Raw genomic sequence first — 12789 nt, forward strand, 5'->3', positions numbered from 1 at the left:
TTATATAATCAGTTGCATCTAAATATGCAACTGTATATATATTATATATATATATATTATATATATATATATATATATATATATATATATATATATAAATATATAAATATAACAACTCACTATTGTCCATAGGAGTGTCTCTCTCCGGGTGTGTGGATGAGACCATCTTGGGCGACAAGGGAACCCGTTCGGCAGTCCTGAAGGCCCAGTCCTCTCCCATCACCTGAAGCAGCAACAGTGGTACACGGGAGCTTATACTAACACAGGAGCAGATAATTGTATGTGGGAGGGATGGAGGATAGGGATGAAAAAGAACACCAGAGGTTTATATACATGATAAGGTCTTAATATTCCTTCATCGTGCAGAGTAAATGGTTTTGAAGGATTTCGCTGTTATACTAAGGTTTTCAAGAGTAAATATGATGATGCTAATACAGGTATTTCAGAAGTAGAATGCAATCTATTAATGTTGGCTTAGAAAGAAACAGAATATTTATATACATCATGCAACTGTTTGTCTTCAAAGACCCTTGTAATTTCAGTTCTAATGCCAAAATTTGAGTCTCTCTCACCCCGGACAGATTGAGACTGCTGGTGTGGACGGGCAGGGCGCCAGGGGCACCCGCGAACGGTGCACAGGTGCCGAAGCTTGGCACCCCGCTGCTCCTGAGGTGCATGTCACTGTCGCTGTACTGCTGTAGTGGTGCCACTTCCCCGTCGGGAGTGCGTACCTTCACGTCTACGGGCAAACACAAAGCTGTACAAACACTTCGCCACTCTCGTAAATGATCTCAAGTTAGTGTCAAATAGAATCATTAACCGAAACCCTAAATTATGTTTACAATTAATACATGAATATCAATTATCATCAAAATATGCACATAGATATTGTTGAGAAAACTGGATAGCTAGAAAGCTCAGCATCAAAATTAGCAAAACATCAACACATCTCTGTGGTTCAGCTCACTAGAGATGCAACCGTGGAAGCTGTCGAAGCGGCCCAGACGATCGTCGACACCAGCCTCCACCCCTCCCAGGTACAGCCCCGTCGGGGTGGTCCTCACACTCGTCTCACCCACGAAGATGTTATGGAGCGGGAAGACGTCTCTCTCCTCCCTGTCAACCTACAACGTGTGGGTCAAGGTCAAACTCTCCATCTTCGCCAGATAATGTAATTTACAATGCAAGAGAGAGAGGGAGAGAGAGAGAGAGAGAGAGAGAGAGAGAGAGAGAGAGAGAGAGAGAGAGAGAGAGAGAGAGAGAGAGAGAGTGGGAGAGAGAGAGAAAGGGAAGGGAAGGAAGTTATGAGGAGTTATAAGCCTTAATCATGGCTTAAGAACTAAGCTATGATTACTTTGGCACATGGAGTGTAATGGAGGGCGTGGTGAGGGAATATGATGCCCAACCTCTTGGGTCATCGGGGATAGAACGCCGACCCGCAAAGAGCGAGGCCGTTGCTGTACCAACAAGTCCAAGTGGCTGGGTCTGCAGGAGACGACAATAACTTGTTCTATGATAACCACTAGATACTCCTATGACCAGGTGAGGAAAATAAGTTCCTGTTCTTTGTCTCTATTTCGTATTTTATTTTGACGAAAGAATAAAAATTGTTCAGGTTTTTCAGAGGGATCTAAAAATTTATTTATTTAGTAACACCTAGAAATAATCATATATATATATCTCAACAAAATTTTGATTTTAAATGAGTATCTGTGGTAATAATTTCATATCAAATTAATTATTGCCATGCTATATTTTGTCTGTAAAAAAGTCCATTAACTAAACTCCTAGTAATTCAATAAATATGATCCCATACCTTCAGAGTGAGCCCATTTTTCGTCTTTTCCACGAAGACGTAATGTCTGTGGCCATCAAAAGCATTAAAGTTGTGTGAGGAAGGAATGACCTTGGTCCCCCACACCATATCCCGATCCAAGTCCGACAGCTGCGCCTCCACCAGGAGCGACCCGTCGTACTCCACTGCCACCAGCAAGTAGTCGTGGGCCGTTCTGTTGGGAGGAAAAACTTAGGTATTCATACTGTTGTCATTCGGCGTGTTAATTATCAAACAGAATGTAATTAAGTTTAATAGACAATATAATATTTGCATCAGTGTTCAGGTAAAGCTCTAGACACAGTCGTAGACATACTGGAGGTCTGTGGAACGGAGGAGAGCAACTAGCTGGGGCCGTGAGCCTGGCACGGAGGTGGAGAATGCCAGCTCGAATCTGAAGTCTTTCCTGATGGGAGAAGTGGCCGCGTCCTGGCTGATCCATTGATGACCAGAGAAGATATACGAAGTCTCTGTCCATCCCCCCAAAAAAGAAAACATTTTTAATAATGCAGTCATTGCTCATCGTAGGATCATCGATCCTTGTAGGATCATTGTTTATGTTGACTAGACCACACACTAGAAGGTGAAGGGACGACGACGTTTCGGTCCGTCCTGGACCATTCGTTGTCCCTTCACCTTCTGGTGAGTGGTCTGGTCACCATACATTAGCCACGTTATTGTGACTCATCGCCTGCATCATTGTTTATGATTACACTGTTCCTTAGTGCTTGTTTTAATGTTTTAGTGGTACTGATATAGAACAACGTCCTAAGAGCAACATTGCCCAGAACGGACACAAGAATCACGGTGGGAACAGCGCTCAGGTTGAAAACCATTTTCTTTGTGGCAAGATCACACTAGCAAGACGAACATTTCTCAGTGTGAAGAAATTAGTTCATGGTGGAAATAGTGCTTAAGAGATCATTATTGCTCGTAGCGAGAGTTCAGAGATCATGGCGAGAACGGAGTTCACGGTAGGAGGTCCGCTCGAGTCAACATATGATGAATTTACATCACTTGATCAGCTCAATATATTGGACACAAATATATGCATCGGTGATGTTAATTAGAAATATTTAACTACTCTGTTTTTGTTTTGTGGAGGCCACATGCAGTTCCTGCAATTGGAGAACAGCCATTTAATAATCAGACTCCAGTTATTCTGGTGTTCTTCATGATGTTGTACAGTGTTTAAGATGAGAATGGACGAGAGTTATGTATAACATCCTTAGCCTTTGCTTCATTAATGTCTCTGTCTTTACGCTGATACCTTCTCATCATCTGGTACCTTAACACAACCTCCACCATCACATTCCCCTTCAAATCTCCCGCGTCCATCATCACCATTCACCCAAATGCAACACACACACACACACACACACACACACACACACACACACACACACACACACACACACACACACAGTACACAGTGCACTACTCACCGCCGACACAAGTAGGGCCAGTGTACGAGGTTCCGGTACAGTCACACTGGAAGTTGTTGAAGTAGTGGAAGTCTTCGGTACAAACCCCACCATTGAGACACGGCCGCCGGTCGCACGCCATCGTACAGTTGACCTTGATGCCGTCCACTGTCCGGCCCCACCGTCACCACCACAGGGAAGAGACAGACGTGACACGGGATATTATATGAGGTCCGTTTCGAACAGTAAGAAAGAAACTTAGATGTAAATAAACCAATTTGTAAGATTTGGTGTTAATTTTATCCGGATAATAAAATGCATAAGTGGATGAGCACTTCGAGTTTTCGAGTCGATGGGCGAAAAAAAAATGGATTTCCTTCCTAACTCAAGGAGACCTTTCTCGATCACTTACCAGGGAATGTCGACTTGTGGTAAAGGTCGATCAGGGAGATGACCTTCGAGCCAATCTTAAGGCCTCTGACGCAGCCCACAATACCCGGGATGACAGACGTGACATCGAACTCGTTGTCGCTGCCTGAGCCCAGGTAGGCCTAGGTCGGAAATGTTAATGTTTATGGGTAAAATGTGAATATTAAATATTCAGGGTATCTGCATAATTTTCATTACAATATTCGCTGTTTGTGAATCTCATGAAAACCTGTTTTAATTGGTTTACCTGTGGGTTTATAACCTTTGTTTTAGGTTTTAATACACCACCAACCAGGTAGAAATAATAATAATAATAATAATAATAATAATAATAATAATAATAATAATAATAATAAATAATACACAATGAAATCACTAACGTGATATCCATGAGAAAATCTATTGGATCCATGCAGAGAATTCGAACCCTTGACCTGGGTTCTCCCAAGCCACGCACCTTTCCTCTGGACCAAGACATGGCATAAGTTTTACAACCTAATATTCCACTGAGTTCCAAGTCCAGGGGTTTTTACCTATAACCCCCCCCCCCCCAAGCACTCTCGTATAGGTAATTGATATTTCGTGAGATAAGCCTCAGAAAATTCTTGTGGGTTCAGTAGAACTCGGGTTACAGTCCTTATTACCATGTCATGGTCTAGTCGCTAGAAGCGTGTGCGTGGGAACACCCATTTCATAGGTTCGAATCCTCATCACTGTTCCTACGGATTTTCTTATTGATGTAGTCACGTTAGTGTGATTACTCTGTGTAATAATAACATTTTTATTTGTATTATAATTATTACTGTTTATATTTTAATTATTATATTATTATTACTATTAGTATTATTATTTTTGTTATTTTTTAATAAAAAATATCGACAAGAACCAGAAAAAGAAAAAAAATCCTTTGAATACAATCACCTGGAAGAAATGCGTGGGTTTGGTGACCGAGTGCGGGTAGTACACTATCTCGGGCAGAGGTTGTCTAGCACCGAAGGGGAACTGCTTGTACTCGTGGTCCTGTAGAAGCAACACGCCGGCGTCCAGGGAGGCGTTGAAGGTGGCGCCGTCGGTGTAGACGGAGACAGTAGTGGAAGCGGCCGTCCGGGTCACTGACAGCTGTACGGACTGCCCCTTGTTGAACACCACTGTAAACAACGGAGGTGATGAGTGTGTCAGACTCCAATTATCGAAATTATAGATGATTGACCGACAAATGGATTCTGTGTCATGTCCGCTCCAGTTTTAGCACAAATGCATCATAATTCCGACTTGTATTCTGTTCTGTGATCTAATCACTTATTCTACGGTTCCTACAATTTTTTTCAGATTTTCTGTATCATTTCTGTATATCCAACAAGATATGCGTCCATATATCCAACAAGAATTTGGACAAATGAACCTACTTGAAATCTATTCTTGAGAATACAGTCACGGAACACCACACACACACAAAATTGAAGAGAACATAAAAATATGCATCAAGGGCCCATTCCTTAGTTGAAGGGATCTAGTTCTTATGAAAACTTATCTAACTGGACGTCACCGAACTGAAGTAAAGGAGTAACATGTTCTTTATAACGACAAATATTATTCAAAGAAAAATCGACAAAGTAGGTAAAGAAGCGATATTTAAGACCAAAAACAGCAGAATGAACGGTCATGGATTGAAACTTGTGACACGTATGAGTCACAGAGATGTCAGAAAAGCTTATTAAGTGCTAAAGCTGTAAATAAGAAGCTTGGGTTAGAACATAAGAGAATTTAGTAATTTAATCAAACTACAAAGACACACACACACACACACACACACACACACACACACACATACACACACAAGCCAAATATCAGTCAACAGATGAGGAAACAGATGAGAACAGGTGACTTAAACAGTCACAGATGAGAGACTAACCGCCATTGTGAGCCTTCACCGCCAGCTTCTTCACCACAGAGCCATGGTTGTAGAGGAACACCACCTCGTTCTCCTGGGCTAAGTACAACTGTACAAAGTTGTGGAGATAGTCGTAAGCGAAGAGAATAAGTCCCTTCTTCACATGAGTGCGGAAGTTGATAAGAAAACTGTTTTTGAGCAGATTCTTGTCCCCGAGTTTTTCTATGTCGTCCAAAAAGTACTTGAACTTGGAGTCCTCCGTGGTGAAGGTGAGGGCGTCTTCGTTGATATCTGTAAATGGGAGAGAATATGCGAGTACATGTGATGTTAATATAAGATTTGTGTATTATATACTTTACAGCTATTATGAAGATTCATAATACCGCGTTTATCTGTGGGATTCGAGCCCAGTTCAAGAGAGAGATGCCTCTTGAACCATCAGCATAACAGAAAACATTGGCTCTAGTACTGCCTATGCGACAGTCAGGTCTAGTGTCTCTTAAATATTTCAGCAATGGATCAAGAGAGCAAACAATATAACACAAAAACCAACACCTTTCATTGACCCCATTTTTTTTTTACAGAGCAGAAAAACTCTAAAGGGCTTATGAACCGTAAGAAAAGATATGCTTACTATTTTCGCAGTTTCTTCCAGAGTGAGCGAGAGGGTTTTTACAGCTGCACTGATACGTTCCCCAGCTTTCAAGGCACAATGCACCGTTCCTGCAGGGGTTGGGGTCGCAGGAAGGCGAACAGCCCGAACTGACCCCATTAGCCGAGGCTCTGACGAACGCCTTCAGGTCCACCAGCTCGTCGTTGAGGGCCAGCCCGCGGATGCAGCCGATAAAGCCCTCCAGTTTGTCCTGCTTATCTTCCTCAGTCAGGAATTGCCTGCTCAAAAGACACGTAAGTTACCCAAGACAAAAAGTAGAATATTTGTTCAAGTTATAGGAAAGCATTAACTGTTAATAATTAAATAATATAATAAATACATATTCTTCTACATAGCTTATAATACTTATGTCTGTCTCCCTCTCTCATAAAACACATGTACATAAAATGACAAAAAAAAAGAGAGGAAGATAGACAAATACACACACACACACGCACACACACACACACACACACACACACACACACACACACTAAAGTCAGTAAACCTGACTTTAGGAGAGGACATTATGGCAACCTTAGAAAAATTTTTAGTGAGCATAATTGGACAGACTTGTTGCTAGGCAAGGAAGTGAATGAGATGTATTAAATATACAAACAGACATACATATACGAGATTCATACATGCATACATCTACTCCAAGCACTTACTGAGGGATGGCCCCCAGGAACATGGAGCCATCGAGGACTCCGAGGTTGACATTTCTGTCGATGTCGATGAGACCCTCGTCAGAATTAAGGACGAGACGCATCTGGTAGTCATGAATGTCGATGTGCAGCTGCTGCCACCGGCCGGTGTTGAGGCGACCGCTGGACGCCACGCGGTGCCGGTAGATCTGGTCCCGAAACCTGTACATGAACTCCACCTCCTTATCTGTCGAGTAAGGTACAAAATAATGAGTGATTTGATGACAAAATAAATGTTAACGCTGACATCAATTCTGGTATAAATAAAACTTGTGAGTAAAAGCATCAATATTTAGTACGGAGAATTATTTCGAAGAATGTAACTAATTCCTCTGAGGCACCTTCCTTCAACGGCCTATCAAGCCTCACACCGTTAAGAAAAATTATCATGCAAATAATTTCCAATCAGCGCTGCTACCTACAGATTCGATGGTGTTTAATGGTAATAGAGTTGTGGCTTAATACCGAGACTTCGTCGCCACGAGAGGAAGTATAATTTGTAAAATTTATGTCATTCATGTATATATATATATATATATGCGAACAAGCCAGAATGGTCCCCTGGACAATATGCAACTGAAAACTAAGAATGAGGTGATTTGGTAAAATGCTATGCCCAAGATAACTATCCGAGTGCCGGCGGTGGGGTGGTTCAAATAGCCTCAGCTATCACCTCATTATGTCCGGTCGTGATGGTCAAGTGGATTAAGGCGTCTTGTACATACCAGTTGCGTTGCTTCTGGGAGTATGGGTTCGAGTCACTTCTGGGGTGTGAGTTTTCAGTTATATATATATATATATATATATATATATATATATATATATATATATATATATATATATATATATATATATATATATATATATATAATATATATATATATATATAATATATATATATATATATATAATATATATATATATATATAATATATATATATATATATAATATATATATATATATATATATAATATATATATATATATATAATATATATATAATATATATATGAAATTATAATACAATGCCTTTTAATATTTTTATGTGTGATTTTATATAAACCACATAGTTATCGTTTAAAAAAAATCATATAGTAACCATACGTTTATCATTTATATTTGTATCATTTCTTCGTTAAATCTTAATACTATTTTACTTACATTTGTGGAAATACGATATCAACAAATAACAAAAAAAGGACAATCAGCTGACCTCCAACGAGAGCGACCTTGAAACTGGCGTGACTTGGGTGGTAGGCTGGTTGGTAGGCCACTATCGCCTTCTTGGAGGTGGTCTTGAAGCTGAGAAAGAGGCTGCCCTCCCGCCACGCCGGCACCTCCAGAAAGCTGCCGGAGTGCTTGAAGGCCACCGTCTGCCCCTCCAGAACTGTGTGTGTGGGGTAATAGACCAAAAATACAGTTTGAGTATTATACGACTCTACAGAAGTCGTGATGAGGGTTCGAACCTATGACATTGTTCATTGATACACTACGATAATGTGATTTCTTTGTGAGTTTGAGTACTCACTGAATACATCATTGTTACCTCATTCACCGTAGTCCCGTGGTTGGGGTTGGTACTCGCCTGGATAAGCTAGAGTAACATAATAGAGGATTAAATATACTGAAAAATTCAGTGTAAGGATTGTTCAGGATGGACTCTTCATAAAGTTAGAGCCGTGGTGGATAGAAGAACATGAATTTGGGCTCAGTTTGAAAGCAGGTGTTGCGATAAAGCCTCAGGACCTACCGTCGCTAACACACTTGAGGGGCTCTAGCGTGATGAGTCCCTCGGTGTCCTCTCGCTGTCCTTGATGATCCTGCAGGAAGACCATGGAGGTGAGAGGCAGGTGTCTGGGGTTAGTGATCACCGCCTTGTCTGCTCTTGGAAGCCCATCGTTAGCGTCACAGTTGCACGGGATGTCCATCTTGTCACACGATCTCATTTCTATAAGCACACACATACGTCTAATATATTATATATTTTATATTAAAAGTGGACTCTCTGTTCTAAGCTAATATAAAATGCAAAAGAACAATAATGCAGAAATATTAATCCAAATGTCTTCAAAATGCTTTCAGTGGACGTATTGATAGTATAGTTGAATACGTTACAAGAAATAACGTGTTAATAATGTGTGTGTTAAATGTGTTAATAATAATGCCAATTCTTACTAAAGATAAAGCAAATTTGATAAATATATTCACGTGAAATATATATATGGAGTTAATGCAAATATTTATAAAGTTAGATTCATTCGTGAACTGTATCTGTCATGTCATATTGAGAGTCAAATAAAGGTTTTGTTACTTTAGGAAGGCCAGGTAGGATGTGTCCCACTTGCTGCTGACCTTTGCACCTACACAACCCAGGAGTCTTGGCCCCGAAGCTGGTGATAATTTTCTCTGAAGGGGAGGAGAACCAGGTCATGGTGGAGAGCCTTAGAGGGGACCTCCGGCAGTTGTACCTCGCCTGAGGGAACCAACATCATACTTCTTACACACTTCAGCATTAATATAATATTTCTTATAATAATCCGTTCCATCTCAGACCTTTAATTCAACTATGTAAACAGTAGTCACGTGCACTTCATTCTACGCGAGAAACATGTAAATACTCGTACTTAGGTTTCAATTGCATACAAAGACAAAATGTCATAAATTTTATCATCATCTCAAAGTTTCAATGACTTAATTTAGTGATAAAACAATTAATAATCGTCTTTGGAATTGGAAATTTAACTGCAAGACCATTGCTTTCCCACAACCGTGCATTAAAATGTAAATTGTTAATATACTAAATTTATCTTAATATACATATTTTGTTCTAACATACATAAGGCCTGTGCTTCGCAGCCCGTGACTGGTTAAACATTTAATAATAAGGGACATCAAATATCATCAAAAAATCTATTCTCCTTAAAATTCTCATTAAAATATTTGATGTCGTTTATATATTAAAACAAAAATTTTAGAGCAATAAAGAAAAATTATTATCAATATGAATATTGAATAGGTTTATATGCACTTTCCTGGATCCCCAACCCTCAAAATAGAGTTAGCAAAACTAGTCACGAATACTAATTGTTTTTATCACTTAAATAATGGCCAAAATATTTACTCTTATGACGAAGTTAACAAATATCATCACTAAATTATTAAAATGATATATATACAGGAATATTATCGTGTTCAATTTATCGCTGAATATTATCATATTTAGCCACTATTACAATTTTAAATGTTGAGCGCGTGCAACATTACAACAGGACTCTGTTACTAAATTAATACTTATATCAGTTTCATGAAAGTGTTTTGTCTTCCGTGTGGTGTGGTGGCGTACCTTCTGAGAACAGGACTTGGATTGGCTAACCAACGCCTTAAGCATATCGTCGGAGAAGTCTCTGTAGTGGACCTTGATCTGGACGCTGGACATCTTCGGTCTCCTCACGTCCTGTAAGTGGGAGGTTCAATACCATGTTCAATAACCTTCATTTATATCAGTTTTCTGAATTATTATGTATAACATTCAGCAATTTTAATTTAATTTGTAAGTGTTAAACTCTACAAAAATAAATCATTATATGCCCTAATATTATTTTTACCCACACACTTAATATTGCTGTTATTACTATTATAAATAATTTTTTTATTCTTTGAATTATTTTCTAATTCGTCCAAAGTTACTTGGGACCGATCTACTGTCTTCAGTTGTTATTCTTTAGTTGTGTGAGTTGTCTAGTGATCAGAACCCCTGATGTTAGCAGAGACAACAGACAAGCTGTTTATTAGTCTTCCACTGTTTGGTATTGTTATACTTGTGTTGCAGAGTATCGTGTGTGTGTGTGTGTGTGTGTGTGTGTGTGTGTGTGTGTGTACCGAGTAATTAGCTAGACCGCTATTGTATCTAATAATAGATGTGCACTTCGTGTAATTATGCAAGTCATATAATTCAGCAACTATCACATTATTACGAAGCATTCACATAATTATGCAAAGATAGAACAAATGAGCAACACACACAATTAAGTCTCCTACGCACATAATTCTACAACTCCCATAACTATGCAATAATCCCACAATTCTGCAACACTCAGAAACAGCTCTACAACTCTCATAATTCTGCGATACTCTCACAATTCCTCAAAACCCATAATTCTGAGACCCACACACACTAAACTTCAGCAACACTCACAAAACTCTGCGGCAGGTTGTGTTCGATGATGGTGAAGGTCTCCCCCGTCAGCTCGCTGAAGAGGCATCTGACAAAGCCGGGAGGCAGAGGACCACTGCCGTCCACGTCGATCTTGTAGATCCCTGACGTGTTGTAGCCGATCTGGCGGTACTGTTCACACGACTTCCTATACAACGCTGAGGAAATCCCAATAACACAGACCAAAATTGAGATACATCACTGTCATAGATATCAACATATGACACAACAAAAACAACAATGTGCCTGAAAACTATACTTTTTATCGTGTTTAGTCATTATGATAATATGGGAAGGGTATGACACCGTGTCGGTTGAGATGCATATATATATATTACGAATGAAGAAGAAGTTTTGTGGGGTACGTACGGAAGTGACACGTTTTGCCCGTGTAGCCCGTGCCTGAGCAGTTACACTGGACACCATCCCCAGCCACGGTACAAGGGGCTCCGTGTCCGCACGACCCTGGCCGCTCACAAGGGCCCAACACCTGCATACATCAACAGGAGTTTGTGACAGCCAAATACGACAAATAATTGAAGATAAAATATAAAATAAAAATCACAGTAACGTGAAATATCCATAACACATTATTTGGAGCAGGACGGAGGGATCGATTCACCGCCTTTTAGCACTTCGTTGATATGTGGCGTCTGCGGTGACCCAGAACGCCGGTACGATCCCATCACCCTGCTCCAAAGATGTTCTCTTATATATATCACACTACTGTAATTTCATTGAGTATGAAAAGGAATAGTTTGTAAAGTTATAAGGAAAATCTCGATTGTTTTGTGGTGCAATATTCCATGATGGAGGACCATGGAAGATGCGAAGGACGAATAAAGCTGAAGAAGATATCATTGGAGATTGGAAACACTGAATTACCATAAACTGATAGAAACCTACATAGAATGATCTTTAATGTGGTGTTCCTCGGTGTTCTGACATAGAGCCTTTATTGTATAACAAATAAATTGTGATCTTCATATTGTGCAAACAACAATGAAAGCAAATTTGTCGACAGTTCTATTATGAGAGCAATTATTCACTCAAGGCCGACATGCAGAAGGAATTTGACAGACTTCAGCTTTAGACGAAGTGACAAATGCACACTAGTTCGTACACGTTTTAATTGTTAAGTTTGTGTAAAGAAATAACAAAAATGAGAAGAGTTGGATTAAAATATTTGTACCAAGTATGAGAGAGTGTTAAGACAAACACAAGATAAAACGTTTTGAGTGAAAACATTCTCAAGACAAAAGAGAAAGGCATCAAGGCCCAGAGAAGCCATGGGAGCTGACCTGACAGTTGTCAAAAGTGACGTCCTTGCTGACCATGGGAGTTCCCACGATGGAGCGCAAGTTCACCATCTCTCCTCCTAACTCCAACATCCTCAAGCACCCAATAAATCCTGCCAAATGATACTTATTATCATTTTATATATAATATATATTATATATATATATATATATATATATATATATATATATATATATATATATATATATATATATATATATATATATAATTCTCCTATGTAAATATATTTACATAGGAGATACACTGACACATTTAAATTAAAGACTAAGAAGAAGAGGAGCCTTACGGGTAATTAATTTTGGAACTATAGTTAAGAGTG

At 39.5% G+C, this 12789-nt stretch overlaps 1 protein-coding gene across 9 annotated transcripts in view; it reads right to left on the reverse strand.

Moving 5' to 3' along the window:
* The window catches only part of axo (axotactin), a 48721-nt gene that overhangs the window by 13648 nt on the left and 22284 nt on the right, over positions 1-12789 (reverse strand). For all 9 annotated transcript variants that reach the window (XR_011225390.1, XM_045759340.2, XM_069316389.1 and 6 more), the window contains exons 18-35: positions 12452-12561; positions 11520-11640; positions 11133-11308; positions 10281-10391; positions 9290-9410; positions 8688-8885; positions 8151-8324; positions 6902-7124; positions 6213-6469; positions 5600-5869; positions 4609-4835; positions 3671-3809; positions 3280-3426; positions 2151-2304; positions 1817-2009; positions 968-1124; positions 573-739; positions 121-223 (exon numbers count right to left, since the gene is read on the reverse strand). Coding sequence is in view for 8 of the 9 variants with exons in the window: in XM_045759340.2 (XP_045615296.1) it covers positions 121-223; positions 573-739; positions 968-1124; positions 1817-2009; positions 2151-2304; positions 3280-3426; positions 3671-3809; positions 4609-4835; positions 5600-5869; positions 6213-6469; positions 6902-7124; positions 8151-8324; positions 8688-8885; positions 9290-9410; positions 10281-10391; positions 11133-11308; positions 11520-11640; positions 12452-12561 (3048 nt within the window). In the remaining variant the exon portion in view is untranslated. The remainder of the gene's footprint in view (positions 1-120; positions 224-572; positions 740-967; positions 1125-1816; positions 2010-2150; positions 2305-3279; positions 3427-3670; positions 3810-4608; positions 4836-5599; positions 5870-6212; positions 6470-6901; positions 7125-8150; positions 8325-8687; positions 8886-9289; positions 9411-10280; positions 10392-11132; positions 11309-11519; positions 11641-12451; positions 12562-12789) is intronic.

This window comes from Procambarus clarkii, chromosome 83, assembly GCF_040958095.1.
Source record: "Procambarus clarkii isolate CNS0578487 chromosome 83, FALCON_Pclarkii_2.0, whole genome shotgun sequence".
NCBI lineage: Eukaryota > Metazoa > Arthropoda > Malacostraca > Decapoda > Cambaridae > Procambarus > Procambarus clarkii.